We start from the raw sequence: 27,920 nt of genomic DNA, 5'->3' as shown, positions 1-27,920 counted from the left end.
CACAATTTCTTGACCACATCAATCTCGAAGCTATCTACGGGCTCGTTCTCTGCCAGTATTGCAGCCCAGCAAAAGAACAAGACAAATTTCTCATCGTCGCGAATCATGGCCGATGACAAGAGCAGGAAACAGGCTACACTGGGGTATGTACGGGATAGACAGCAGACGATTGGGTGCGTCGACAATATTCGATGGCGCATGCGCCCTTTCCCTCTGGCACCTCTCGGCTTTTCCTTTGGTTCACTCCGCTAATTCATTCTATCCGTCTTGTAGGAGGTTTTTCGGCTCGGGCGCCAACCAACCGCCGAAGAAGCAAACCACATTAGCCTTTGGTGGAAAGAGACAAGCAACAAGCAGCGATGCCGCTGATGCGGAGGCCAATGATAACACCGACGGAATTGAGGTGGAAGACGCTGCCGACTCAGCACCAACTGCTATCCCCAATGGAACGGAGCCAACGAAGGGTGTGAAGCGGGAAAAGAGCGCCGAGGCGGAAGAAAGCGATGGTTCAGATATCCAACCTGTCTCTAAGAGACGACGAAAGGCCTCGGTGAAGACCTCTCCAGCTGCCAAGAAGCAATCGGCATCCCCGAAGAAGCCTGAGTCTACAAAGCCAAAGGTTGAAGCGCCATCACCAAAACCAGCAGTGCCAAAGCCCTCCGATGTTACTCCTGAAGAGAAGTCACCGTCAGTAGAAGAAGACGAGGATCCATTGGAAAGCGAAGATGAAGATGACCTCAAGCCGGAACTCGCGAAGAAATCAATCGAAAAATTCCAAGCCAAATTGCAAGCCAGTGGTAAAGATCCATACCCGGATTGGAAGGCAGGCACTCCTGTCCCTTATGCTGCCTTGTGTACCACATTTTCTCTTGTAGAGATGACCAGAAAACGCTTGGAGATCACGGACCACTGTTCTCTTTTCCTTCGCCAGGTTCTTCGTCTGACCCCTGCCGATTTCCTACCCACTGTTCAGCTGATGATCAATAAACTGGCTGCCGATTACGCCGGAATTGAACTGGGCATTGGGGAGTCACTGATCATGAAAGCTATTGGTGAATGTACCGGCCGCAGCCTTGCCGTCATCAAAGCCGATCAACGGGAAATCGGAGACCTGGGACTGGTCGCTGCCAAAAGCAGGTCAAACCAGCCTACCATGTTCAAGCCCAAGCCCTTGACTGTACGAGGTGTACATGAAGGCCTTCTTGGAATTGCCAAGGTCCAAGGTCATGGATCACAGGATAAAAAGATTTCAGGCATCAAGAAACTGCTGTCTGCAGCCGATGCCGACACGGCTGGCAAAGGGGTGGATATCACCAAGGACAAGGGTGGTCCCAGCGAAGCTAAATACATCGTTCGCTTTTTGGAAGGTAAACTGAGACTTGGACTTGCGGAGAAGACGGTTCTTGTCGCTGTCTCTCGGGCAGTCCAGACTCACGAGGCTGAATTAGCCGGCAATAAGATCCCATCCGCTGAGGAAATGGCAGCGGGTGAAAACATCTTCAAGTCTGTTTACAGCGAGCTTCCTGCCTACGAAGTAATCATTCCTGCCGTTCTTGAGCATGGTCTCTCCAAGCTGCCTGAAGTGTGCAAGCTTTCTCCCGGAATTCCTATCAAGCCTATGCTTGCCAAACCGACCAAGTCTATCACCGAGGTTCTTGACCGGTTCGAAGGGAAGGAATTCACTTGTGAATATAAGTACGACGGAGAAAGAGCCCAGATCCATTTTGTGTCTCCGGATTCTATCCACCAATATCCTGGAGCTGTGAACACATTACAGAAGGACAGCAAGGGACTGTCCTCGATCTTTTCCCGCAACTCGGAAGATCTTTCGAAGAAGTATCCCGATGTTCTAGGCAAACTTGACACATGGGTCAAACCCGACGTTAAGAGCTTCGTTCTCGATTGCGAAACGGTCGCATGGGATACGGAGGCGAAAAAGGTTCTTCCCTTCCAGCAACTGATGACTCGCAAGCGCAAGGATGTCAAAGCGGAAGATGTCAAGGTCAAGGTCTGTGTGTACGCCTTTGACCTGCTTTTCTTCAATGGAGAGGTAAGATCATTTGTCTTTTTGGCGCATCTATAGCAGCGATTCGCTGGATCCCTCTTCTTGTCTTCTCCTTCCTAGATTTCCATGCTAACTTTTCAACAGCCTTGCGTGAAGAAATCTCTACGAGAACGGCGAGAGCTAATGCATAAATGCTTCCAACCGGTTGAGGGGGAGTTCCAGTTTGCCCAATATGGCAACTCTAGTGTCCTCGATGAGATCCAAGAATTGCTCGAGGCTAGTGTTAAGGCTTCTTGTGAGGGTCTTATGGTGAAAATGCTGGACACAGCAGAGAGTGGTTATGAACCAAGCATGCGGAGTCGCAACTGGCTGAAGGTATGGTGTCTCTTCTTGATTAGTCCAACCGTTGCTAACTTTTATACAGGTCAAAAAGGACTACCTCGCCGGTGTTGGTGACTCTCTTGATCTTGTCGTACTCGGGGCCTACTATGGTCGTGGAAAACGTACTTCGGTTTATGGTGCCTTCCTTCTCGCTGCCTACAACCCCAGTAACGACACATATGAGACCATATGTAACATCGGCACTGGCTTCTCTGAGGCGCTACTTGAAGAGCTACACCAGACGCTAGTTCCCTTGGTGATTGACCGCCCAAAGCCATTTTATACTCATTCAACCGTTCCCAAGGACCAACCGGATGTTTGGTTTGAGCCAAGACTGGTGTGGGAAGTCAAAACAGCCGATTTGACCCTCAGCCCACGCTATCAAGCCGCTGCTGATGAGTTCCAAGGTACAACCGGCGGTGGAAAAGGCGTGTCTTTGCGTTTCCCGCGGTATATTAAATCCCGCGACGATAAGAAGCCAGACGAGGCTACTACCACCCGTGCTGTTGCAGAGATGTATCGAAAACAAGAAGCAGTTACCAAGGATACTACTAGCAAGGGAGGTGTGGATGACGACTTTGAGTATTGAAGCGATTTTGTCAGGCGCACTATAGCGAGTGTAATTGAATTCATTGGATATCTATTACGGCCCCTCTCAGTCGTATGCATTTTCCAGAATGGCACCATTTCCCAGGTTGGGTGCATCATTAGGGCTTACCATAGTGCCACTTGTAGCCCCGGAGCCTTCCTTGGGCAGCTCTATGATCCCACGGCAATTATAACCTGTAGGCGTCAATTTAACTATTCATTTCTTTTTAATTCCACCACCCCTTTCTAAGACAAAGCCCCTGTTGATCAGTATCCAATATCGTGACCTTATTCTAATCCCGGCTATCAACGGAATATCTCCGGACTCCGGGGTGCTTGGCGCTGCAAGCCAAGCAGCCGGACCCTGCTCGGGCCCTAAGTCGGCCTGCGTCCGCCTTTCTTTGTTCGCAGCACGTCTCGCTAGCGTCTTTGAAATGGCCAACAGCACGAAATAACATCATGCATATCTCTCTTGGCACCGAGGAATGTAACATGCCCCCCTTCGACGGCAAAGTGCTATCTCCACTATGCCTACTAGCTCACTGTGCGTGTGGAGTCCCAGCACTTATATTTCGGTGACTGTCCGGAGTGCAGCCCGTCTGCTTTTCTGCACGTTTCTCTTTAGCTGCGTGGCTGCGTACTTGATTGACAATATGCGCGTGTTTCAATTGACAACAGCCCTCGGGTCGATCATCGTTTCTGCAACAGCTCTTACTCCCGAGTTAGTACTGATCTTCCCAAGCGATTAATCCGTTCTACTTCTTGATCGGTTGTTGATTTTCTTTGTAGGCAGCTTATCGCAGCTCCGAGACGGAGTGATGCTATTCCTAATCCATCAGGGGTAAGTCGCACAGTTAGATGCAGATATCGACAATGTTATTGACCTGACATAGGAAGTCGCCCTCTTTTCCACCTCTGAATACTCCTTCGAGACCCATGCTACATCATCATGGTGGAGTCTGCTGGATCTGGAGACTGGGAAAGTGACTCAACTTACCAACGACAGCAATGTCTCCGAATTGACTTGGCTAGGGTCTACTGACTCGGGCCTGTTGTATATCAATGGCACAAATGCCGAGATTCCCGGAGGTACCGAGATTTGGGTGTCAGATACCTCTGATTTCGCCAACTCGTAAGCTTATATGCATATTTTAAATGGACAGAACCTTACTAATTTCTGCACAGTGCCTACAAGGCAGCTTTATTGCCTGCGCCGCTTTCTGGCCTCAAGACGGCCATCACCGAGTCTGGAGACATTAACTTCTTGGTGTATGGAGAGTCCTGGCCCAATGGAACTGCGTACAATAAAGAGCTTGTTGCCGCGCCTTTAAGCTCGGCACGTATCCACGACAGTATCTACGTCCGCCACTGGGATACTTGGCTCACGACGAGATTCAATGCTATCTTCTCGGGGACTCTGAAGAAGAAGAGAGCCGGACCTGGAGCGACATCCGCCTACACTTCTAGTGGATCTCTCAAGAACCTCGTCGCAGGAGTCAAGAACCTGGAGTCACCTTACCCGCCATTCGGCGATGCGTCTGACTATGACATCTCCTCCAATGGAAAATTGGTGGCATTCAAGAGCAAGGCACCTGAATTGCCACGAGCAAACCACACTGCTTCGTATATTTATCTTGTGCCCCATGATGGATCCAAGAAGGCCGTGGCTATCAATGGCCCTGACAGTCCTGGCACACCGAAAGACATCAAGGGTGATTCGAGCAGTCCTGTCTTCTCTCCAGATGGCCGTCACATTGCATATCTCCAAATGGAAGATATCTCCTACGAGTCGGACCGTCGCACTGTCTACGTTTACACCATTGACTCCAAGGATACTATTCGTACATTGGCCAAGGACTGGGACCGGTCACCTGGTGCCATCAAGTGGACTGCTGACGGGAAGAACCTGGTTCTGAACACCGAGGATTCTGCGCGCTCTCGACTCTTCCTGCTGCCCGCTGATGCTGGTAATGATTTCACGCCTAAGAACTTCACCGACGGTGGCTCCGTGGCTGCTTACTACGGCCTGCCTAATGGAGAATACTTGGTTTCTAGTTCCGCTATCCATACCAGTCGTACAGTCTACACCGCGAAACCTGGCGAAGGCGTCACAGGCGTTATTTTCTCTGCGAGCGAAGTTGACCCCGCCTTGAAGAACCTTGGTCCATCAGACGTCGACGAGTTCTACTATAAGGGCAACTGGACAGATGTAAGTTTACCTTTTCTCATGGAACTGAAGAGACGTTAACGTTATAGATTCACTCATGGATTGTTTACCCTTCGGACTTTGACAAGTCAAAGACCTACCCGCTCCTATTCTATATCCACGGTGGTCCTCAAGGTTCCTGGGGTGACTCCTGGAGCACTCGGTGGAACTACAAGGTCTTTGCCGACCAAGGATACGTGGTTGTCGCGCCCAACCCAACAGGAAGCACTGGTTTCGGTGATAAACTCACGGACGAGATCGCGAACAACTGGGGTATGTCATTCCCATCACTCATGCCCATTCTTACCTTCTAATGATCAACAGGAAGCTACCCTTACGACGACTTGGTCAAATGTTGGGAGCATGTCCGGGACAACTTCGACTTCATTGATACCTCTCGCGGCGTGGCAGCTGGCGCCAGCTACGGTGGTTTCATGATCAACTGGATCCAGGGTAATCCTCTCGGCCGCGAGTTCAAGGCGCTAGCCAGTCACGATGGCACATTTGTGGCCGATGCAAAGGTCTCAACCGAGGAACTCTGGTTCATGCAGCATGAGGTATGTGTCTTGTTCGTGGCATTTCCTCTGTTTGTATATTGACTCTTCCAAAGTTCAACGGCACGTTCTGGGACAACCGAGAGAACTATCGTCGGTTCGATCCATCGGCCCCAGAACACATTAAGCAGTTCACCACTCCACAGCTCATTATCCACAGTGATTTGGACTATCGTCTTCCCATCTCTGAGGGTCTGGCGCTTTTCAATATCTTGCAAGAGCGAGGTGTTCCGAGTCGGCTGCTCAGCTTCCCTGATGAAAACCATTGGTACGTATAATGGAGCCTCTGAATGGGGATACACCATCAGAGAGTCAGTAAAGCTAACACGGCATTGAAATAGGGTCACCAACAAGGAAAACAGTCTTGTCTGGCACCAGCAAGTCTTAGGGTGGCTCAATAAGTACGCCGGCATTGACACCCCGGGCTCTGTCAGTTTGGATGACACTACAATTCCTGTTGTGGATTATAATCCTCAGTTCTAGTATGGCAGTGTATAGCCAATGCGCTATATCGTATTTGTCTATATCAAGTTTTGACCTTCCATACATACCAATTTACTTTTTTAGTGGTCTTAGGTCCTTTGATACAACCTTTGGTATCTCAACTTCTACAATACCTCAACTTCTATGCCAATTTCTATGTCAATTTCTACACTTGCAGCTATACGCTTCCGTAAGTTCTAAGTCTTCAATATTGTTGTAGAGGTGTTCTGCCTGTGTCTCGGATGAGTTGTTTCAGGATGTTTGTTTCATAAATGTTTCTCACTGTTTCTATGCTGTGTCCAATTTCTACACATGAACAATGGATCATAAATGTAAAGGCCTTTCTGATGTGGTTTGCGTAATATGTGCTACTCTGAGAGTATCTTATAGAATCTGGATCAACAGATATAAAAAGTCCCTGCCTACAAACGTTTTCCGCAGCAAACGAATTCTCAAACACATTCTCCTTCTCCCCTAAATTTGGTCTTCTCTGCCATCTCTGCCATCTCTCAGTTTCATCAACTTCTCACTCACCATCATGCCTCCCAAATCTCCTTCCCGTAAAGGTGGCAAGAAGGGTATGTCCCATACTCTGTCCCCTGATCCATCATCATCGCCCATCCGAAAGAAGCAAAAAGGTACACCATCGGCCATCCTAGACAGAGCTAACAGCAGCTCCCGGTCAGGAATTCCCAAGTTGGAATCCTCTTCCGGAACCCATCCCCCAAGTGAGTATTGGAATCAACTTACAGACTTTCAACGGGCTTTCCTCGATGGCGCTATGCAAGAGACAGTCTCTAACCTCTATGATTTTGGCGCAGAGATCAAAGCTGAGACGTCTTCTCCCGCTCCCTCTTCCATCATCAATGACGAGAACGAGAGTCAGTACAACCTTGGCACTCCTGTCCCATGCCCAATTTCAGCCCCATTTCCATGTACCGTGGACGATCTTACCTTATGTCACGCTCCCACCGCTGATCCCACTGGCTACCCTATTTTTGTTTCTCGAAATGGGCGCTGGGACTGGTATTATCTTCACTCTAACACCAAGACTACAGAGTCTTCCGCTACACCTGCCAATGGTACGAGCAACGGAAATACCAAGACAAAGAGTGAGTTTGCAAACGACCTCTGTCTTTGCCCGAACCAATTTCCCTGCACGAAGGACGACACTACTTTGTGTCCTTGTCCCAATCCTGGTCCCAATTCCGCCAACGGTCCCACCTTTTCTTCTCAAAACGGACGTTGGGAATGGATCTTTCTCCCCTCTAACACGGATACAGAGTCGTCTCCCCCAAGGTCAAGATGGAGGACATCCCCGAGGCCAATCCAAGGGTCCAGCGACCAAGCAACCCCCTCTCGACCACATTCACCGCTGCTGACCTGGATCACTTCGTCTTCCACGGCGTCCACGACAGCGATGACGACATCTCCCCAGTGCCCTCACTGGTCGAAAACACAAACAGGCAATCCAGGCCCGAAAACATAATCGAGCATGTCAGGGCCGAAAACATAGCTGAGCAAGCCAAGACTGTGAAGCATGTGAAGTTCTTCATGAACAATTCCCACGACAAGCACTTCGTTCCCTTCGAAGTTCCTGCTCTCATTGGCAATGAGAACTGGGAGCCCTGGTTGGCCGGCATGTACCTGCTCTTCCGCCAGCACTCGGTGTGGTCTGTTGTGACTGCAGAACTTCAGCCACTGCCTCCAGGTCACAATTTGCACCTGTGGTACAAGCGCATGCTCGATTGTGCAGTTGCCCTTATCTACGCCAACGTCTCTGATGTGGTCCGCAACACTCATTGTTTCATGCGTACCCTGCACGATGATGATCCTGACGAGTTGATGGCCCACCTGTACGCTCACTATGCCGAGCCTAATTTGACTCACCCGCATGAAGAGTCTGAGCTTGATTAGGTGAGTTTGGGGCTTGACAAAAATTTGCTTGCGGGGAGTGCACATTGCAACATGTACATTGTCCCTAGGTTCCCTGGTATCTAAGGGAATCATTTTCCCGTCTCACCCTGATTTTTCGATATCTGACCTTTGATACTCTTTTATCTGCATGTAATATGCAGTACAAGCTACTTTTCTTAAATCACAACAGATTGTTTAATGCTTTTCTCGTGTATTCTTACGTTGGTAGTTCAGTCTATGAACCGAATGCAATTCGGAAGTCTAGTTATTGCCTCAGTAATGACGTATAGTCCACTAGATGAAGCTCTCGGTAGAACACAGTTGGTCCGATGCTCAATGACATATAGACGGGATCTACGCGAATATAGCCCGAAAACACAGATTTTCGGATGATCTTCGGCCCAATTGTCAACTGGGCTCCAATGCAAGGACGCATCTTGGCATATTGAACATAGAAAGCCACCAGCTTTGCATTTATAACAAGCATCTATATCTTCTAATCTCAGCTGGAGGATCAAATTACCCAAACCATTCAGAGATACCACATCGCTACAAACCCACAGATCTTCGAAGGTTACGTTACACCAATGGCTCCCATACTTCCAAACACCCAAAACACGTTCGGCGAGAAAAGATCGAACGAAGCCTCAGTGAATATAGCAGACATAATTCCGACCACTGCTCAAGCGACAGAATCGGATAAAGTCGAGGATAATGCCATCGATACAGAATTCCTTATTGTTGGCGCAGGGCCTGCAGGTGCAGCCTTAGCTTGCTTTCTTGGCTCTCATGGTAAGCATCTGGGACAAAGCAACTCTGCATCTAACCACTAAAGCTCGAAGGGCTCAAGGGCATTATGATCAGCAGCGCGCCAGGGACAGCAAACACCCCTCGCGCACACATTACCAATATGGCAGCGCTTGGTAAGTCACGGGTATAATCTCACAGTTGCCGCTAAAATACTAACATACATACTCAGAATGTCTACGAGACATTGGTCTATATGAAGAGCTCCAGAAATTGGGATCTACGGGCGAAGACCATATGCAACACACCAGATGGTGCCACAGTATGGCGGGCGAAGAGTACGCGAGAATTCATTCCTGGGGTAATGATCCGAGACGGAAGGTAGGATTCAATTGCTCTTCCCACTTGACTTTACACTACCAGGAGATTGGCCCGGGTAGTTTGTGGAATAAATCCACTAACGGGGTTCTGCAGGGTGACTACGAACTGGCGAGTCCATGTGAACCATTCGACCTGCCACAGACAGTCATGGAACCGGTTCTAGTTCGCCACGCGGCTTTGAAAGGCTTCAAGTGTCGCTTCGATACGACGCTTGTTTCTTTCAATGAGGAGAAGACTGGGTTGATCACAGCAACCATCCGTGATGAGATCTCAAAGAACGAATACTATATCCGCACCAAGTATCTGTTAGGGGCCGATGGTGCCCGCAGCCAAGTGGTGAAGCAACTTAATTTGCCTCTCGCAGTCCTGCGAGGACAGGGTATGGCAATCAACGTGCTTGTCAGGACCGATCTCTCCCATCTCGTCAAGAATCGAACGGGTAATCTGCACTGGGTGATGCAGCCAGATCGCGAGCACCCTAGCTTTGGCTGGATGGGAATCGTTCGCATGGTAAAGCCTTGGAATGAATGGATGTTCATCTTATTCCCAGATCGCAGCTATGACCGTTCTCAAGGCCAACCGTCTATAGAGGAGTATCGAAAGAGGGTACAAGAGTTCATTGGCGATGACACACCGGCTGAAATCCTCGATATCTCTACCTGGTATATCAATGAGATTGTTGCAGAGAAGTACTCGGAAGGGAATATGTGAGTGATTCCCCGGTTAACTCGAGTAAATCCTTTCTAAACATAAATTGTGATTGCAGCTTCTGTCTCGGCGACGCCGTGCACCGCCACCCTCCATTAAACGGCCTGGGCTCCAACACGTGCATCCAAGACGCCTTCAACTTGGCCTGGAAGCTTGCATATGTCCACAAGGGCCTCGCATCCCCATCACTTCTATCCACCTATTCCAGCGAGAGACAGCCTGTTGGTCATTCGATCATCACCCGAGCAAACCAGGCATACCGCGACCACTTCCATGTGTGGGAAGCGCTTGGCATGCTGCCGACTGATCTGTCCGAACGGAAGCAGATATTGGAGGAGTTGAGAAGTGCAACTCCACAAGGATCAAATCGCCGCCGTGCCTTACGCGCCGCAATCAAACATACCTCTCATGAGTTCCACGGGCTGGGAATCGAAATGAACCAGCACTACGAGGGCCAAGGAGTCTATACAGCTGACGAACCGCATCCATCTGGTCAATCCGGGCGGGCAAGTGAGGATAAAGTACTGCATCATGAACCGAGTACATATCCGGGCTCACGTTTGCCGCATGTTTGGCTCAACAAGGCGACTCCGGAGGAGGCTATCTCAACAATCGATATTACTGGCCATGGCGTATTTACGCTTTTCACTGGAATTGGGGGTGGAGGTTGGAAGGAAGCGGCGGGGGCTGTTGCTGAGAAGCTCAATGTCCCAATCCGGGCGTGTTCAATTGGATTCAGGCAAGACTGGGAGGACGTGTATTTTGAGTGGGAAAGTGTTCGAGGTGTGGAAGAATCCGGGGCTGTGTTGGTGCGACCGGATCGATTCGTTGCATGGAGAGCATCGGAAGCTTTGCAGGACTGTGAGGCCTGTGAAGCAAAGCTTCTCATGGTTATGAGATCCATTCTGGGATTTTGAAAATCTGTAGCAATATGGAATATATTCCATGAATATGTACCCTACTGGAAATTATGGTATTAGTGGCATTCATTTACATACATATGGAACTCTCAACGGGAATATCTAAGAGGCATTCGCGTTGCTCTTGGATATCCCATTTGTACATAGCCTGTTTTATCCTTTAAAGTGTGAGATACTTCAACAAACCACAATTCTAAAGCGGAGAAAGGTCTGTATCAGTGTGTAATTACTGCGAAAAATCGATCTTCATCCATAGGTGATACAACTGGAGCATACAAAGGGGTTGGCCTTTTTCTGTGGAGCAGTCGCAGAAGCAGTGCGTATCATATCTTTCCCATATTAAACTTGGACTGCTTTCCACATCGTCAATTTATCATTACCTTATTATACGAATTCTCCAGGACTAGTAATTAATTCCTATATATCAAATTATAGCGTAACTCTCACTTTCTATAGACCAGAAAGTATCGAAAGTGAAGCATATAAAGGGCGTGAAATAAAGAAACTGCAGAAACTGTAGAAAATGAAGAAAGCAGAAATTATCGCTAGTAACTTTCTTCACTTTCTACAATTAGCTTTCTTTCACTCCTGGCCTCCTCTATAGTCCTTCTTACTATATATTCCCTTTTAATTAAATACAGATGCCATCAGGTAGTTCTTCTAATAAGTCCGTCTTTCTCTTGTGTCCTTCGCCTCCCCCTGTTCACTCACCATCACCAAAGACGTACGTACGTACCTTTGAGGCCCTACCTACCTCAAAATAAAGACTCATCGTTACGTTACATCTTAGACAGGTATCCTTGACATAAGATGGAATTTGGGCCAAAATCTCAAGCTGACGGGGACAAAAATATAGAAACAGATAGAAACGAGACGACGGCTGCATGATTCGAACATGCGCCCGCGAACGGAATTGATCACTGGAACACACTTTTAATTCCGTTCCCTCGAGAACAGAAATTTTCATGTCGTTCGTTCGAGTCAATCGCCTTAGACCACTCGGCCAAACCGCCGTTTGGAAATTCCGCAGAAAAATAAGGTAAAGGAAGGAAAATTCTTAGGAGTTCCATCTATTGCGAACAGGCCCTCTATATATTTTCCTGGATTACGAAACCTTCCGGTCTTCGCGTTCTCTAAGCTCCCTGAGCCCTGTGAAGGAAAGTTTCTAATAGTTAGGGGATCCATTCTGGGATTTGAAGACATGTAGTGATCTACGCTATATTTCGTGATAAATTAAATTAGTACGTCACTGCGGTAGGAAGCAGATGAGGATTATTAGGATTCACCTTGTTTACTTCGAGATGGAACTACCAAGGAGAATATCCAAGAGACATTCGCAGCAATTGAGCTTGGATAACGTATTCCACATGCGAGCTACGCACACAAGCGAGCCGCCCAGTTGAAAGACTATAGCAAATGCGATATATGCAACACAGTATCTCAACTCTCAACAACCAAACAATTTTTATATGTTTATATGTTTATCTACCGATAGTGATAACATTTTTAAACCCGAGATATCAGAAATTGAATCCATGGATACCTGTTTTCTATTACGCTACTTGAACCAAATAATATATATATCACGACCATACAATCGTATATATTTTCGAGGCACTATAGGAAAAGAAATATTATATACAAAGCACCAAACTACAAGAAAAAAATCCATGTAGACAAGTATTTTTGTTGTAAAGCGAGGACCTGTGAACTACTATATCGGGTTAGTTTGGCCTGTTTGGGTTTAGCGCCCCAACACGCCCGTCACGTAACCTCCCTTCAATGCTCCCAACATAAAAGACCGGGATAATATTTGACGAAGTCTCAAATGAAATATTCATGCCTGCTAACTGTCATCCTTACGAGCGGCGCAAAAAAGAGAGTTTGGATTCCACTTCTGTCGGATTGCCTCAATTTGCTGCGCAATTTGGCCGTTCCAATACCACTCATATGGCAACTTCAGGTCACACTCAGCCACATAGGATCCCACAGCATGTTCCCAGATTTTCGTCATTATTGTATCGACCCACTTCCTGGACAGAGCAGCAAGATTCTCACTCTCAGATATGGCATATACCGTGAAATAATTGTCCGACGGTACATTAAGTGCCATAACCGACATCACCCGTCGATTGCGTGGGTACATAGGATACCAAAATGCAAAGGACTTGCCACGCGGCAACCGAAGTTGAGTTCAGTGGAAGCAAAAGGCAATTCTGTACTCAAATTAAGGTACACTAAAATCTTTAACAAGTAAATGACATCTACAGGCTCAGTGCACATATTGTATATGATCTACTGGTGTATTTGGCGCGCAATAAGCCCAGAAACGATTCGTATGCTAAGTATTGTATTCATCACCATAGCATATTTGAATAGAAAGCAAATCATCAGTCCTGTCTGGCAGGGTCCTGAGTAGGCTTGTTAAGCAGGCACTCGTCAACCTCTGCCATGATTTCAGGAGTCAGCGTCGGCAAAAGCTTCAAGCTTTGTACATTGTCGACAATCTGCTCTGGCCTCGAAGCACCTGTGATCACCGACGCAACATTCTCATTCTTCAGACACCATGCCAGTGCCAGCTGGGAGAGTTTGACTCCCAGCCTATCCGCTAATTCCTATTGAACGGTCAGTCCCATCCTCCTTGATTCGAGTAATTTGACGATGGATATACCTTAAGCCCAGCAATCTTGCGAATGTTTCCAGCCCACTTCTCGTTCTCCCAGTCAGTCCGGACACTGTTTGCAAACTTGTCGTTGCTCTCGGCGAATCGTGAGCCTGCCGGAGGCCCTGATGTCGCATTGTTATACTTGCCGCTCAATAGACCCATCTTCAACGGAGAGAAAGTGGTGAGCCCAATTCCGCAGCGTGAGTATATCCGCTGGAACTGTCCTTCGACCCTGTCCCGATCCAACATGTTATACAGGGGCTGCTCAACAATGGGCGCGATAAGACCCAAGGACTTGGCTATTCCGCAAGCTTCGGTGATCTCATCTGCAGACCATTCCGAAGTTCCCCAGTAAAATGCCCAGCCCCTTTCAATAACGTAATTAAAGGCACGGACGGTCTCTTCCATGGGCGTCAGGCGATCCGGGCGATGCGCGTAAATGATGTCAACGTATTCGAGCTGCAGTCGCTCCAAAGAAGCCCGCGCACCCTCGACAATGTGTTTCCGTGAAAGGCCGTGGTTATTGATCAGGATTTCGCCATTTGCAAGACCCCAGTTTAGCTTGGTGGTGATAACCAGATCGCTGCGCTTCCAGCCAAACTTCTTGATGGCTTGTCCCATGACGACTTCGGATTGACCATTGGCATAACTGCAACTGTGAGCTAATGGCGTTTTTGTAAATGGGCCCAGCGCTTACCTCTCCGCTGTGTCAAAAAGATTGATACCGCAATCATAAGCCTGCTTCATGCAATCAAAAGCCGTCTCTATATCATCCAGTTAGTAATCTGTGGGGCCTTGGGACTGAATGCCGTACGGTTTTCCACATGGCCTCCAAACCTATACAATTTGCTTAGGTTAGCCAATTTTATCCTTCATATTGGGGGTCACATATGGAGGCTTCTCACGTTAACCATCCTCCTAATCCAAGGGCGGATACATGTAAGCCTGAATTTCCTACACGGCGATATTGCATGTCTTTGTTCTTGTTTGGCCACGCCATGGCTTCAAGGTGTCTAGCTTGTTGCTGAAAAGAAGATAAATCACAAATTGTTGTAGGTAGACAAATTCATTCGAAATAAGAAGGGGAGCACATCAATTTGTACTGCTGATGTTAGTTCTACTTTGCGAATTTGGTTGCACGATTTCGTTCATTGGCTGGATGAAGCGTAGCTGGAGCCAATCATCTTTTTGGACGTGGGGAAATCTCGGAGGAATTCTCGGGGCGATCCAGACCATGTGGGTCTTGGTCTCTATGGCGTGCCCCCTCGAGAGTATAACGCAATTCCAAGGTGAGTTCGGTCTCATTTCGGAGTTCAACAACTTAGGCATATCGGGGTCTATGAGGACACATTATTACGCACATAGCACATCAGCATGTCAGCCCGCTCACCGACCAAGATCGCCTGCGATGGTTGTAAGATTCGAAAGGTGAGGCTCGCAATGGAATCTGCCCTAGAATGTAGGATGCAGTGTTAATTGAGTCAAAGATAAGATGCAGGGACGGCCATCCATGCCAGGGTTGTCGGAATTCTCGCATCAAGTGTACATATCTGCGAGCCCAGCAGCCCCGCGGTCCGCAGCGTCTGCGTTCCACGACCCAGTATCTGATTGACCAAGTCCAGCGCGGAGCCGCAGCTCAGCCTAGCCAGGGTCCGACTCACTCCTGGAGACCACAGGTAGCGGAAAACACACATCAATTTCTAGCGAGTGGGTCATCCAGTGATCGGCAACCAGAGAGGTGCGTATTCGAAGCCCAGGCGCAAATATGTTCACTCCTTATTTTCGCCATTGTTGAGTAGCTTATCATTTATATGCCAAATCCCAACGGATATCGTTGCATACCCCCTATATATCTATTACGTGCGCATGTATCCCGTGTGGCCAATCGTCGATGCCAAGAATGTGATGTCAATTCTTCAACAAGACGGGGATGTCGATATTGAGACATACGCACTGGCGACAGCCGTTGCAGCCGCAACGGTCTCCCAATTGAGGCTCGACCAGACCTTCTGGTACGGTAAACCGATCACCGCCGATATACTCGCAGCTGAAAGCATGAGAGCCCGAAGGTTAAGTAAGCACGGGTCCGCAGTGAACTTGAATAATGTGCGGACGTCGTTCTTTTTCCATATCTACCATGAAAGCAAGCATGCAGGCGGGACCGAATCCCTGCTTTTTCTAAGAGAAGCAATATCCCTCGCCCAAATGATGTATTTGCATCGCGAAACCGCATATATCGGACTGCCACAACGCGAGCAGCAGATTCGCCGACGAGTGTTGTGGCTGCTGTTTATCACGGAGAGGTAAGGTCTTTCTCATGTACTCGCAAAAAGGTAGGCTCTAATATTGGAATAGGGGTGTCTGCATTCTTCACAAACTTCCTGCTGTGATTAAGACTAATATTTCAACACCCGAACTTCATCTCGACGGCGAACCCCAGGTTCTACCTGCCTTTTTAAAGCTTCTAAATTTGTTCCGCCTCTTTGAGCAGTCCAGGATGTTCGATTTCATAGAAGATGACAAACTTGGGATGTGTTCGCTTCCTGATGAGGCGAGGAAACTGGACCAGAGGACTCTTAAATTTCTGCATGATGGGCTACAAGATGGGTCGACTTTAATGAGCCACATCTCGGACGTGCAGAAAGCCGACCTGTGCGTCACTAGGCACTGGATGCGCATGATCCTATGGAAGGTCTCAACAAAAGACCAGTCCTTTTTATCTCCCGGGCCTGACTCACCGTCGTTTCCCATTACAGTTGCAAAAGAACTTCTGGACATCGTATCCAACCTACCTCAAGCTGCAATTACATCCCATGGGCTTGGCATGGTATGTACCTGGATGGTTCCTCATGGGTACATATTACTGACGAGGTACTGCAGGAGTTGAAATTGTATGGGATTGCCAATTCACTGGCTGACGCGGTGATGGATATGACCACGCTGCCAAGGGTTTCGTTGTGGAATGACGAAAGTAGTCCATGCAACATCTTGGCTCGACTTCATTCATTTCTATCTGCCTTCCGCGGCGGTGGGAATAAGGAACTAGTTGATGTGCTGCATAAGAAGATGGCCGAAGCGCAATACAGAGCTGATCGAGCAATGCCGTCTACAATACATGCGCCAATGGAAAGTGGACATTTGATTGAAGCAACTGCATCTGAATATCAACTAGGCGCCGATGAGCCTCTACTGCCAGGACCCGGTCACACCATTACGATTCCAGATTATTGGGGCGAGGACCTGTGTCCCCCCCGCTGATATGGATTGGTTAATGCAAGCTAATCTTACTTCAATGGAGCAAGCCGACCACCCGATTTGTCTAGATGACATGCTAGCCTGTGGGTCTGGGGAATCGTGTTTCTCTCCAGCGAATAATGAGTTTTCGTGGCAACTCTAGTTATCACAGTCCGTGCCTCCTTATTCTGTCAAGAATCTCATTGGATGTTCTATGATCCAGAGTGGACCTAGTTAGCTTCTATCTGCGACCCTTTCCATTGACGAGATGGCAATCCAGAACTACTTTAGGGGATCCAGTACTGAGAGTATTTAACAACGGCCTGCGCCTCTCGGGGTTGGATTTGGTCTTCCAGGCCTGCGTCGCATCCAAACGTACATCCTAAATATGTGATAATTTGATCTAAACTTAAAGTCGGACCACCTAGTACGAAAAGCGGAAGTCTAGCCGCCGGTTGCCCTCCTTTTCCCTGGCAACTTGATCGGCTTGGTAGTTCTCTTGCTCCTCCGGCAACATAGCATTCCACTTCTTCTCTTTTTGGCGGTTCAGATAGCGCAGGAACTCCCGCTGGAGGATGAACACGACTAGTGCTAAAGCGCATAGTGAGATGAGGACTTTGTTTCCGGTATGATAGTACGGAGAGTCGCCACTGCGGTAGATTTCTGTGATAGATTAGCAATGGCTCCGGTAAATTGAAAGCAGTAACGAAAGTCAAAAACTCACGGGATGAAATCACCGATCCAATCTGCACGATGACATTATACGTCGCTGCGGTGAGGGCTCTCTTCTTCACATCGAATGTGTTTTCAGAGATCCATGCCGACACGATCGGATGGAAGTACGGATATCCTGATATCAGGGTGCTAATCGTGAAGCGCGGCCAGTTGTAGCCGCCGTTAGGTAGGGCGATTAACGCTGCCAGCAGAGGCAGAGACCACAGCTCGCCAAAGAGGCAGTGGAAGGTACGCTCTTTGAAAATCTCGCTGCTCTTGCAGAGGATAAGCATGAGGATAATCTGTAGCGCGGCTGAAGGGATCGAAAGCATGTTCGCATCAAAGGTTGTGAATCCGAGGCGTTTGAGGGTCAGGGACAGATAGGATTGGACCGGGCTCTGCGGGATGTATGCAATGAGGCCGATCATGTAGAGACCCCACATCGACTTGTCGGACCAGGCGTCGAGGAGATCCTGGAAAGTGGCGTGTTCCTGAATATTAGTGAGCCCCTTTGAGGGGTCGTCGCGGAGAAGACGCTGTACGGAGTTAGAATATTCATAAGCTTTTAATGGTGAAATGCACGTACGTTAACCATAATCACCTCCTGGCGTTCCGTGTACCAGAGCCGGGGAATCAGAAAGCTTTTCGTGTTTGTTGGAGACTTAGGAAGATAGAGCAAGGCCTGTAATATGTCAGACTCCATGTTTTCAGGGAGGGTATAGAGTTAAATCGTACAACAACCCCAATCATGAAGGTGAGCAGTCCTTCAATCAGGAACAACCAGAACCATCCGGTCTTTCCCTGGACTCCTCGCATCTGGAGAATACCCGCTGCAAGAAGTGAGGAGATAATACGGGCAACCTATGGACAAAAATGTAATCAGATCTTGTAGGTTTGCAACCGCCACACGAACGTGCTGGGAACATACGTTGAGTGTCGACCAAAAAAATGCAAGGCGCACGGATAATTCGCGTGTTTTATAGAAATAAGTCGCGAATAAGATCGTTCCCGGGATGAAACCACCTTCAAAGGCGCCGATCAGAGCGCGAGTGATGTAAAATGAAGCACGACCTGTGATCCAGGCTTGCGTCCACGAAACCAAGCTCCAGCCGATCATCATGGCAGGAAGGATTTGATTGAACCCATAGCGCTTAATGAGGAGTTGCACCGGAATTTCTGTCGAAAGGAAGGCTATCAACTGGATAGTCGTGCCCTTTGAAAAACAAAAAAAAAATTAGTATTCCTCGTGCCCTTGTTCTTTACTTTATTTTTTTGTTAAAAAAAGAGATTCTCACATTGTTGTAATCGTTGGTTGTCAACCCCAAATCAACGAGGAAGTTGTCCGTTAGGGCATTCGATAGATTTCCACGGTCTAGTTGAAGACCAAAAAACTGTTTCTGCTTAGAATTGACCTTCATTGAACTGAGAAAGAAGGCATACCATGAGACAGATGAATGACAACAACATCAAGTCGGTCTTGAATACAACATTTCTTTCCTCTTGGGCGGTCCAAGTAGTGGAGGGGTCAAATCGATGGTATCCTTCATAGGACTCATGGGGAGGAATAACGCTGGCAAGGTTCCCCTGTGTGATGTTTGCTGGAATAAATTTGTTGTTTTCCTCATCGTAGGATTTGGATTTGCCCAAGCGGCCTGGCTCAATTTCGGCCATGCTTCTACAGGATTTGTAGCTTTTGTATATGCTTTGTGGTAATCGTAAAAAGACAAAAGGGATGTAGAATGAGAGCAGCTATGGCGAAGGACTTGAACAACATGGGGATCTCTATAGTTATATAGTTACACACTATTTATACCTTTCGTGTCCAGTGTTAGACGATGGCACATACAAGGGCATTAATCCGTCCTTGGCCTGAATGATTCAAATCTAGAGGGGATTGCACGACGAGGGGCGTAAAGCACATCATCGAGTGAGGAGTCGGAAAGTAAGAACGGTTATTCCCAGCCAATGGAGTTCGCTCTTTATTAAGGTCGATCGGGCACTACCTAGGTAATATATTGTTCCTGGGGTTCCTGATATTTCCCTACAACACAAAGCAATACAGTTTTGTTCGCTCCCTACAATCTCATCTACGAAATTCCAATGAACCTCCCCGCGATATTGAAAACACATATTATTCAGGTCTTGTTTTAAGAAAAAAAATGTTTCGAATCAGGGTTCGCACGCCATAGTAACAGCTCCGAAAGTGTCGCCGACGCCCCACCGAAGATAGCGTCATTAAACTATGGCCTAGCGTGATGCACTGAATACACGAAACGCCTCAACTTTAAAGTATGAAGCCGTGGTTTTATCCCTTCGATTTTTTCCCTGATGGATTTTTTTTTTTAAAAAAGGACATCCCAGTTGTCGCCAACGCCATGTCCACATATAGGGAAGATAACGAGGAACCCCAACCTCGCGACTCGATCAAATATTCAGGCAGCTTGGATTCGTATTCTCAGAACGACCTAACTCCTGTCATTGGCACAGAATATGAAGGACTGCAAGTCGCAGACATCCTAGAATCGGACCAATGCGACCGGCTGATTAAAGACCTTGCTGTGACCGGTGCGTTGCATCCCATGTTCCTATTGCACCTTTCTGACAATTCAACAGTATCGAGGCGAGGAGTGGTCTTTCTGCGCGACCAACACTTGACACCACAGCATATGCAAGTATTTGGAGAGAAATTGAGTGCACTAGCAGGATGCGTGGGTTCCTTTCCCGGCCAAGGGTTTCTTATTCAGGGCTTGCCAGACTAACATGATGATAGCCAGAATCATCGGGAATGCACGTTCATCCTTTGACTGAGAGCGGAAGTGAGCTTGGAGACCAAATCAGTGTCATTAGCAGCGAGAAGCAGAAGAAGGGCGGTGGTCTTACCCATCAACTCAGCGACAAAAGCCGATTTGCCTCGGTGGGATGGCATTCCGATATCAGCTTTGAACCTGTGCCCTCTGACTACGCTATGCTCAAGATCCACACTCTCCCGGAGACGGGAGGAGACACATTATGGGCATCTGGATACGAAGTGTACGACCGTCTGTCGCCGGAGATGGCAGGATTCTTAGAGGGCTTGACGGCAACACACGAAGCGAAATTCTTTCACGACGAGGCACGGCGGTTGGGAAACCCGTTGCGAAAAGGAATCCGTGGCTCGCCTCTCAACTATGGCGAAGAGCTTGAGGCAGTACATCCCGTTATCAGAACTAACCGTATGTGGCTGTCCATCCATTCTCTAGCTTAGGTTACTAACACTGAGGAACAGCGGTAACCGGTTGGAAATCCGTTTACGTGAACAGAGGATTTACCAAGCGTATTAACGGCGTGACCAAGGATGAGTCGGATCTATTGCTACAGTATTTGTTCAATGTAGGTTGCGAAGCATTGCTCTATGGCTCCACTATTCGGGATGGCTGACAGGAAGTAGTTGGTCACTCAAAATCACGACGCCCAGGTTCGTTTCAAGTGGAACCGGAATGATATGGCAATCTGGGATAACCGTTCTACTTGGCATTGCGCCACGTACGACTATGTCGACGCCCGAGCTGGTGACAGAGTGTGCAGTCTGGGAGAGGCACCTTATTTCGACCCTCAGTCAAAGTCTAGGAGACATGCTCTGAGAGAGCTTTGAGCAAATATTAAGAGTCATCTATACCTATTATTAGCCCACTCCTTTATTTTATATTCTTTACCTAGGGTGTACTACGTGGTCTAAAGCGACCCGTGGACAGCACTAGGGATTAGTCAGCTACCTCGCTCAATTAAAATGCCTCGCCGATCTATTGTCCACTAGCACCCCGTCACTTTCTAAAACTAGTACTTGAAGAGCTTATATATGGCACCTTGATTTAACGAAGACCTGGATATAACGAATTTTATACCATGTCTCCGTTGATTCGTTATAACCAGGTTACACAGTACATCCTAGGTACAACTGCCGATCATCCTCATGTGATTGGATAATACAACCAGTTGGAGTTCCGCACAAAGTGTGGGGTTCGGTCTATCTTCGGGGTGTTTTCCTGACTTCACCTTAGCAGGCTACCCACCTAGGTAAGACTCCCTTGCAGGGCCGGTGACCTGCCCAATCACCTACATCTGGAAGGACCTTCAAAATATATACGTGGAGGGTCTCATTTCAAATTTCAAATATTAACCCGATGATTCAGGTCAATACATAGAGAGCCTACAGACCCTCATTCAAGGATGCCAAGATCAAACTTGGCTTGTCATTCATGTCGCAAGCAAGTGCCACTCATTCCTCGAAACAAGGAAAGAATAATACCTTTCTAATCAGGCGTATTGATGGCTAGACGCAAGGTCAAATGGTATGTCAAGGATTCGATAAAGGAATTCCCGTCTACTCCAAAGCTCATGAAGTAACGTCTGGTTAGTGACCGGACAGTACCTCGATGTGAGGTCTGTATACAAACAGGCCAAACATGCAATTATCCGCTTGTGCCGATGAAGCCGGGGCCTAAAATCGGTGAGGAATACCCGTATCTGACCACAGGCAAAAAGGCAGTTGAAACTGCGCTGACAGAATCTCAGGCTCTCTCCAAAAGCGGAAAAAATGTCGCCGTTCGGACGACACAGCCCAAAGCCGCCACCTTAACTTTCAGTCAAACTCGTGCAACCCTAACCTACGTTCGGACAATAATGACCTCAACGTCCTCAATGATGAATCTGAGACAGAAGGGCTGGTCCCCACTGATTATGCGGAAACAGTGCATGGAACGAAGACAGATGAAGGTGGTAAAACACAAACTTCGCATCTGAATATGCACGATCTCTCTTACATACTCCACCCATCTCATGAATCGAGAATTCCCAATACCGATCAAAACCAGAGCGCGTGCTTTGATGATGAGGAAAAGGGCGGGGTTCGCCGTCAAGCTTGCGCAGAGCTAGGTGTGTCACAATTTGTGATGAATCAAATGTAAGTACCTCTGTGACCCCGAAGGTTTAATCAAAGCCAAATCTAAAGCAAGCTGGGTATAACCGACAGGATTCGAGCTTTTTTTGACAACATGGTCGCGATCAATATCTTTCATGAACCTTCATTTGCAGAAAAGCTTTCAAAGATTTCTTCTCTGTATCAACTGAGTGCCCTGCTCGCTGCCATAGCTGGGTATTCTTCACGTTTCATTGGCTCCAGGACAAATATCTCGCCTCTCGGTGAACATCGAACTGCAGGCAAAAGTCAGCAACAACCTGAATATTTCGTTGGCCTTGCCTTCAATTACGTGAACAAGGCTCTTGTGTCATGTGATGATGAGTCGCCATCTCTTTGCATTCTCCAAGCCCTCATTATTGCAACGCATTGCCAACTGACTCGAGGGGTTCGCGGCAAGGCATGGAGGTCACTGGGGCTGTGTGTTCGTTTGGCATACGAGATGAACTTGCACCATCTTGATTCTAGAACGGTTGCAAATCCCGACAATATCCACCAGTGGCAAGCGGACGAAGAAAAGCGCCGTGCCTTTTGGGCAGTCTGGGAGATGGATGTTTTCGCCAGTACTATTCGCCAGACACCAACCGCCATTGACTGGGGACACATGGAGATCCTCCTGCCTGTTGATAACGCCAATTGGTTCTTGGGCCACCCCAGTTCAAGCTGCTTCATGGATGCTGACCCAAACCAATCTTGGAAGGCGCTCCAGGATAGTGGCAATCAGTCCCCCAAAGCATGGTTTCTGGTAATAAACTCTTTCATGAAGATAGCGCATAGCACTTCTGACCCCCAACGGCTATCTGCTATGGACAATCCGGGCCACTACCAACCCGGTCACCCCACCCCAGGATTGGCCGAGGAGCGTTGTCGGAAATTGGAGAAACTGGGGAACGCAGTACGTTGCTTTAATATGGCTCTACCAAGCCATTTGCGTTATCACGATCAGTATCTGGCCTTCGGCGCGCCGGTACAATCGCGGCTGGAGTCTCAACGACAGCAGCACTGCTCTTTATACAACATATTCGTCATGACACAGCTGGTTTGGTTGATGATCCACAGGCATGACGCATTCAGACCTCAAACCCGTCAATCCGAAACCAACCATTTGTACCGTCCCGGGGATGGGGATGTGGCCGGTGGGGTTATATCCAGCCCACATGACACTGGATGTACTGCACAACGACAGTATTATGAAGCAGCCGATCGCATCTTAAGAATTGTGAGTCAAAGCTGCGAAGATCATATTCAGCACATCTCTCCGTTCCTTTCCAGCACCTTGTGGCTTGCCTCGGCGGTGCAGCTAGTCCGCAAATACTTTACTCGAGATCCTGCAAATCGAAGCTTGATCAAATCGCGGTTCGACGTTCTGTACATGACCTACAGGCGGTGCGTTGAGTTCTGGGGCACCCAAACCGCTATGCAGCGGAATCTGGAGTCGCTCGAGGAGCAATTAGAAGCTAGGAAAAGAAAGATGGATAGTCATGAGAGCCAAGCTTCGTCAGCCCACCAGGCGAGCCACATCGAGCGCCACACGAAGAGGAAACGAACGCACCAGACCGTGTCACGTACCACGGAGCAGGATAATGTCCCCCATCTTCCAAGCACGAGAAGCGTCAGAAACAACCCTCCTGAATATATACCGGAAACACCCATTCCTCTCGAAACCTCAGCATTGCCCGATGGCGACAACCAGAGCTATGTAAGACAGCACCCGGCTGCGGTAGATAGTATGGCGATGTTGGACATGATGCTTCCTCCGCAGTCCGATAGCGGCCAGAGTAGTGGGACGTGCATGATGCCTACTGGCTCCGATTATTTTGATCCAACGGTCCTAAATTTGGGTGACGCTCACCATGATCAGATTCTGGATTTGCGCGACTTTGATCTTTCTGGTGACATACAGGATTTGCTTGCTGAGTGGATCACATACTGACCTCAGTGTCTTCCGGTTCGAATTTTATTGTCGTTGACAGTGTTTTCTCTTCACATTCCAGTAGAATGGGTACTAGAGCTCAACGCATTTGAAATTACAAAAAAGGAGTTCTCGTATTTGGCTTACCTTTTCAAGAAACCGACCGAAGAAAGGCCGCACGGGGTAATTTCGCACGAATTTACCCCATTTCCACTGTAAGAGCGTCTATACATTGACCAAAGGCTTATTTAACAAGCCTTACGGATCTTTGAAGATAATCGTACAGTACATTTGAAAAGCCCTTCGTCCATTGTCGAAGATATTCCAGAACTACCAATATGGCCGTAAACAATACACGTCGGATCAACCTTGTTCGCATCGCCCATGTCTTTTACACCCATAAAGACCTCAACGAAGCCCATGAATTCTTGCTAAACTTTGGCTTCCAGGAAGTCAAACGTGTGGGCACGGATATCTATTATCGCGGCACTGGTTCCCAGCCATTTGTGTACTGTGCGCGACATGGTGAAGAAGACGTGTTCGGGGGCGCAGCTTTCGTCGTGGAATCTGAAGCTGATCTTGTCGCTGCGCAAGAGCTTCCTGGAGCTACAGAGATATACGAGTTGAGTGATGCGCCTGGCGGTGGTCGTTGTGTCACTTTCCACGACCCCATCGATGATTTCCCTTTCCACCTTATTTACGGACAAACACCCTGGGCCGATGAAAAAGCTCTCCCGCAACTCGATTTCAATTTCGTGAGTTATTCAGTTATTCTTGCATGGTTATTGTCTTTTTCTGTTAGATATTTTTCTGACTATCCCTCAGCCGACGGTGAAACACAGACCAGGTAATAAGGTGCAGCGATTCGACAAGGGTAAGTGGATGAAGCAACTCTACAATCTCATCCCTCATCCTAATACATTCGAATAAAAGGTCCTGCCCCAGTGCACAAGATAGGTCATTTTGGAATGTGTGTCACCGACTTCGCCAAGGCCTTTGACTTCTATACCACCCGATTCAACTTCAAGCCGAGTGATGTATGTATCCCCCTTCTCCTCAGAGTCTATGCATACTGACAAGCTGTCTTTTCTAAACATTAAAGCTCGTCCAAGACTCTACCGGAAGAGACATAACCACATTCCTCCATTTAGATCGTGGTTCTGAATTGGTCGATCATCATTGCTTTTTCTTCTTTGAAGGTCCCAAGCCGCATGTCCATCACTCGTCGTTCGAAACACATGATTTCGACACTCAGGTGTTGGGTCATGACTGGCTGCGCAGCAAGGGGTATGAGAACTGCTGGGGTGTAGGACGTCACATCATGGGAAGTCAGATCTTTGATTACTGGTATGTTTTGTTCTGCAGCATTCGTTTGGAAGTAAAGATGAACTGTTAACACTACGAAATTGAAGGTTCGATCCCTCTCGCTTCATCATCGAACATTATGTTGATGGTGATTTGGTTAATGATGAGTATCCCATCAATCGATCCCTTGCCTCGCCTGGCAATTTGCATGTATGGGGTAGGTCTTTGATCATGACATGCCATACTGGCTTATGAATACTAATCCGATGGTAGGCCCAGATCTTCCCCCCACCTTCCTGCAGTAACTTGGGGATATGTGTTTCTTTCTTTCTGGGATTTATCGTAGTGTTGAGTGCGGTATTACAGACGTCCAGTTCGCTACATTCTCAGGTTGGACAAGGAACGGGCTTCTGGCCTACTCTAGATCGTGTGTCACTTTCAATGTCACTTTCAATATCAAAGAAGCTGCTCTAAGGGACTTGATCCGTAAGCCCTCCGTTATGACGTAAGAGCCCAGAGATATAATAAAGTCCTCAATACATATCTAAAAAGGTGGAATCGGCTTGAGTTTGATGTTCCAGTCAGCCTAAACAATGTAGAAAGCTTGGACTGAGGCGCAAAATTGGGCCGAGAAACCCCCCGAAGATCGCCCGTTGTGATTCTTTCGGTCTGTACCATGTGAGCTCACTATATCTGTCATCATCTCTGCCAATATTGATAGAATGCATTCAAGATCGCATTTTGTTTGTGGTAAATTCTCCCGAGAAAATAGACCGAAGTTATCCACAGCCCCTTATAGAGATCTTATATCAGTCTATCTTCTGGCTCTATCTCGGATTACAAAAAGGCACGCTTTGCGCTTATGATCCCTGTGTTTCGTTATACTATTCCAATCTGATTCTGTTCATCATCTCAGATCCAACCACTTTCGCACAATGTCTTTCAATTGGACAAATCTTATCAGGTTCATAAGCGAGGAAGATGGACAGATACATCTTGGCGAAGTTGACACGAAGAAGTGTCCGGACATTGGACTCACTGTATTGAACGGCGAAAGAGTTGCAGTTAAACTGGTCAAGGGATCAATCTTCGATGGCGTTGTAACCGACACCACTATGCACGTTGGACGAGTACGTACCCTGGATCTTTGACTTACACTTCCTGTTATTGCAACTAACCATTGCTCCTGAAAATAGCTTTTGGCCCCCATTGGGATCGAAGATGTGCCTATCATCCGGTGCATGGGACTCAACTACCGCGACCATGCTAAAGAAGCAAACATGCCAATCCCAGATGTGCCGGTCCTCTTCATCAAACCCCGTACGGCACTCAACGGACCCTACCCGGCCAAGATCAACGTGCCGAAGGTCGCGCAGGACGGCTCCAGTGACTACGAGGCAGAGCTTTCCATCGTTCTGTCCAAGTCAGGCCGAGATATCCCCGAGTCGGAGGCAATGGACTATGTTTTGGGATACACCTGCAGCAACGATGTCAGTGCTCGGACGCAGCAGTTTAAGAATAGCCAATGGTGCTTCTCAAAAGGTAGGAAATAGCAGATGCTTCTGTTCCCAGCCGACCAACAAGTTCTGAGCCTCGATTTGACTTTCGATACGATGAAATAGGTCTTGACGGATCCTGCCCGATAGGCCCAGTTCTTGTTTCTCCCTCTGCCGTTGGAAACCCGCATAATCTTCGGATTAAAGCAATTCACAATGGCACGGTGGTACAGGATTCGAATACCCGGTGAGCTCTATTCAATATTCAAATAGCCAATTAGTGCGGCCTCCCTATGCTTGCAAAGTAACTAACCAGCTCGCTTGAAGGGAAATGATTTTCGATATTGCAAAGACAATCGCATTCTTATCCCAAGGTACTACTCTGGAAAGAGGCACTATTATCATGACTGGAACGGGTCCTGGCATTGGTGTTATGCGAAACCCTAAGGTCGTTTTGAATGATGATGATGATATGAGAGTGGAAATTGAGAATATTGGAACTTTGATCAACAAGGTTCACTATGAGTGAGGGTTAACAGACAGTGTATTACTGGACTTTGGCCACAACCAATATATACATACGCTACACGAACGTACTGTCCTGGACTCCGGATATAGAACACTAACTCTGCCCCGTTCAATGTTCCTTTCTCTTTGACTACTCTCATTTCCCTCTCCGTCCGCTCTAGTTATATTGCACTACTAGGTATATTGCACAATGCCTCTGGGGTTTCGCCCATCTGGACTTGT

The 27,920-nt window shown here is 47.8% G+C and overlaps 10 protein-coding genes across 10 annotated transcripts; 8 read left to right on the top strand and 2 right to left on the bottom strand.

Moving 5' to 3' along the window:
* Positions 1-105: 105 nt before the first annotated feature.
* On the top strand, positions 106-2,975 carry N7519_010570 (DNA ligase (ATP) CDC9; the record flags this gene model as incomplete). Its single annotated transcript, XM_057297343.1, has 4 exons — positions 106-143; positions 274-2,050; positions 2,150-2,380; positions 2,430-2,975. The coding sequence occupies 4 exons, from the start codon at positions 106-108 to the stop codon at positions 2,973-2,975; spliced, it is 2,592 nt and encodes an 863-aa protein (XP_057145225.1).
* A 526-nt stretch (positions 2,976-3,501) lies between these two features.
* dppV (dipeptidyl peptidase DppV) lies at positions 3,502-8,134 on the top strand (the record flags this gene model as incomplete). Its single annotated transcript, XM_057297342.1, has 10 exons — positions 3,502-3,695; positions 3,764-3,815; positions 3,868-4,106; positions 4,160-5,183; positions 5,231-5,453; positions 5,505-5,737; positions 5,791-6,002; positions 6,076-6,163; positions 6,792-7,461; positions 7,503-8,134. The coding sequence occupies 10 exons, from the start codon at positions 3,502-3,504 to the stop codon at positions 8,132-8,134; spliced, it is 3,567 nt and encodes a 1,188-aa protein (XP_057145224.1).
* A 587-nt stretch (positions 8,135-8,721) lies between these two features.
* N7519_010568 (Monooxygenase FAD-binding) lies at positions 8,722-10,887 on the top strand (the record flags this gene model as incomplete). The annotated part of the gene is made up of 5 exons (XM_057297341.1): positions 8,722-8,926; positions 8,977-9,057; positions 9,114-9,262; positions 9,356-9,969; positions 10,029-10,887. The coding sequence occupies 5 exons, from the start codon at positions 8,722-8,724 to the stop codon at positions 10,885-10,887; spliced, it is 1,908 nt and encodes a 635-aa protein (XP_057145223.1).
* Positions 10,888-13,280: 2,393 nt separating this feature from the next.
* N7519_010567 (uncharacterized protein) lies at positions 13,281-14,555 on the bottom strand (the record flags this gene model as incomplete). The annotated part of the gene is made up of 5 exons (XM_057297340.1): positions 13,281-13,505; positions 13,562-14,204; positions 14,253-14,319; positions 14,370-14,392; positions 14,461-14,555. The coding sequence occupies 5 exons, from the start codon at positions 14,553-14,555 to the stop codon at positions 13,281-13,283; spliced, it is 1,053 nt and encodes a 350-aa protein (XP_057145222.1).
* A 374-nt stretch (positions 14,556-14,929) lies between these two features.
* Positions 14,930-16,813, top strand: N7519_010566 (fungal specific transcription factor domain-containing protein; the record flags this gene model as incomplete). The annotated part of the gene is made up of 5 exons (XM_057297339.1): positions 14,930-14,983; positions 15,073-15,231; positions 15,260-15,858; positions 15,911-16,382; positions 16,436-16,813. 5 exons carry the CDS (start codon positions 14,930-14,932, stop codon positions 16,811-16,813), a joined length of 1,662 nt encoding a protein of 553 aa, XP_057145221.1.
* Positions 16,814-17,213: 400 nt separating this feature from the next.
* Positions 17,214-19,174, bottom strand: N7519_010565 (putative MFS transporter; the record flags this gene model as incomplete). Its single annotated transcript, XM_057297338.1, has 7 exons — positions 17,214-17,452; positions 17,514-18,039; positions 18,090-18,185; positions 18,239-18,364; positions 18,432-18,716; positions 18,799-18,894; positions 18,944-19,174. 7 exons carry the CDS (start codon positions 19,172-19,174, stop codon positions 17,214-17,216), a joined length of 1,599 nt encoding a protein of 532 aa, XP_057145220.1.
* A 704-nt stretch (positions 19,175-19,878) lies between these two features.
* On the top strand, positions 19,879-21,134 carry N7519_010564 (TauD/TfdA dioxygenase family protein; the record flags this gene model as incomplete). Its single annotated transcript, XM_057297337.1, has 5 exons — positions 19,879-20,068; positions 20,117-20,211; positions 20,274-20,715; positions 20,769-20,872; positions 20,931-21,134. 5 exons carry the CDS (start codon positions 19,879-19,881, stop codon positions 21,132-21,134), a joined length of 1,035 nt encoding a protein of 344 aa, XP_057145219.1.
* An 833-nt stretch (positions 21,135-21,967) lies between these two features.
* N7519_010563 (fungal specific transcription factor domain-containing protein) lies at positions 21,968-24,390 on the top strand (the record flags this gene model as incomplete). The annotated part of the gene is made up of 4 exons (XM_057297336.1): positions 21,968-21,989; positions 22,055-22,442; positions 22,512-23,352; positions 23,404-24,390. The coding sequence occupies 4 exons, from the start codon at positions 21,968-21,970 to the stop codon at positions 24,388-24,390; spliced, it is 2,238 nt and encodes a 745-aa protein (XP_057145218.1).
* A 317-nt stretch (positions 24,391-24,707) lies between these two features.
* N7519_010562 (VOC family protein) lies at positions 24,708-25,979 on the top strand (the record flags this gene model as incomplete). The annotated part of the gene is made up of 6 exons (XM_057297335.1): positions 24,708-25,124; positions 25,195-25,243; positions 25,303-25,406; positions 25,472-25,716; positions 25,782-25,891; positions 25,948-25,979. 6 exons carry the CDS (start codon positions 24,708-24,710, stop codon positions 25,977-25,979), a joined length of 957 nt encoding a protein of 318 aa, XP_057145217.1.
* Positions 25,980-26,609: 630 nt separating this feature from the next.
* On the top strand, positions 26,610-27,699 carry N7519_010561 (fumarylacetoacetate hydrolase family protein; the record flags this gene model as incomplete). The annotated part of the gene is made up of 4 exons (XM_057297334.1): positions 26,610-26,804; positions 26,871-27,216; positions 27,297-27,417; positions 27,498-27,699. The coding sequence occupies 4 exons, from the start codon at positions 26,610-26,612 to the stop codon at positions 27,697-27,699; spliced, it is 864 nt and encodes a 287-aa protein (XP_057145216.1).
* Positions 27,700-27,920: the final 221 nt, after the last annotated feature.

This window comes from Penicillium mononematosum, assembly GCF_028829835.1.
Source record: "Penicillium mononematosum strain IBT 11891 chromosome Unknown utg000005l:1.0-9366267.0:1.0-9372171.0, whole genome shotgun sequence".
Classification (NCBI taxonomy): Eukaryota; Fungi; Ascomycota; class Eurotiomycetes; order Eurotiales; family Aspergillaceae; genus Penicillium; species Penicillium mononematosum.
The sequence above is the reverse complement of the archived record's forward strand: the minus strand, read 5'-3'. Positions and strand labels throughout refer to the sequence as shown.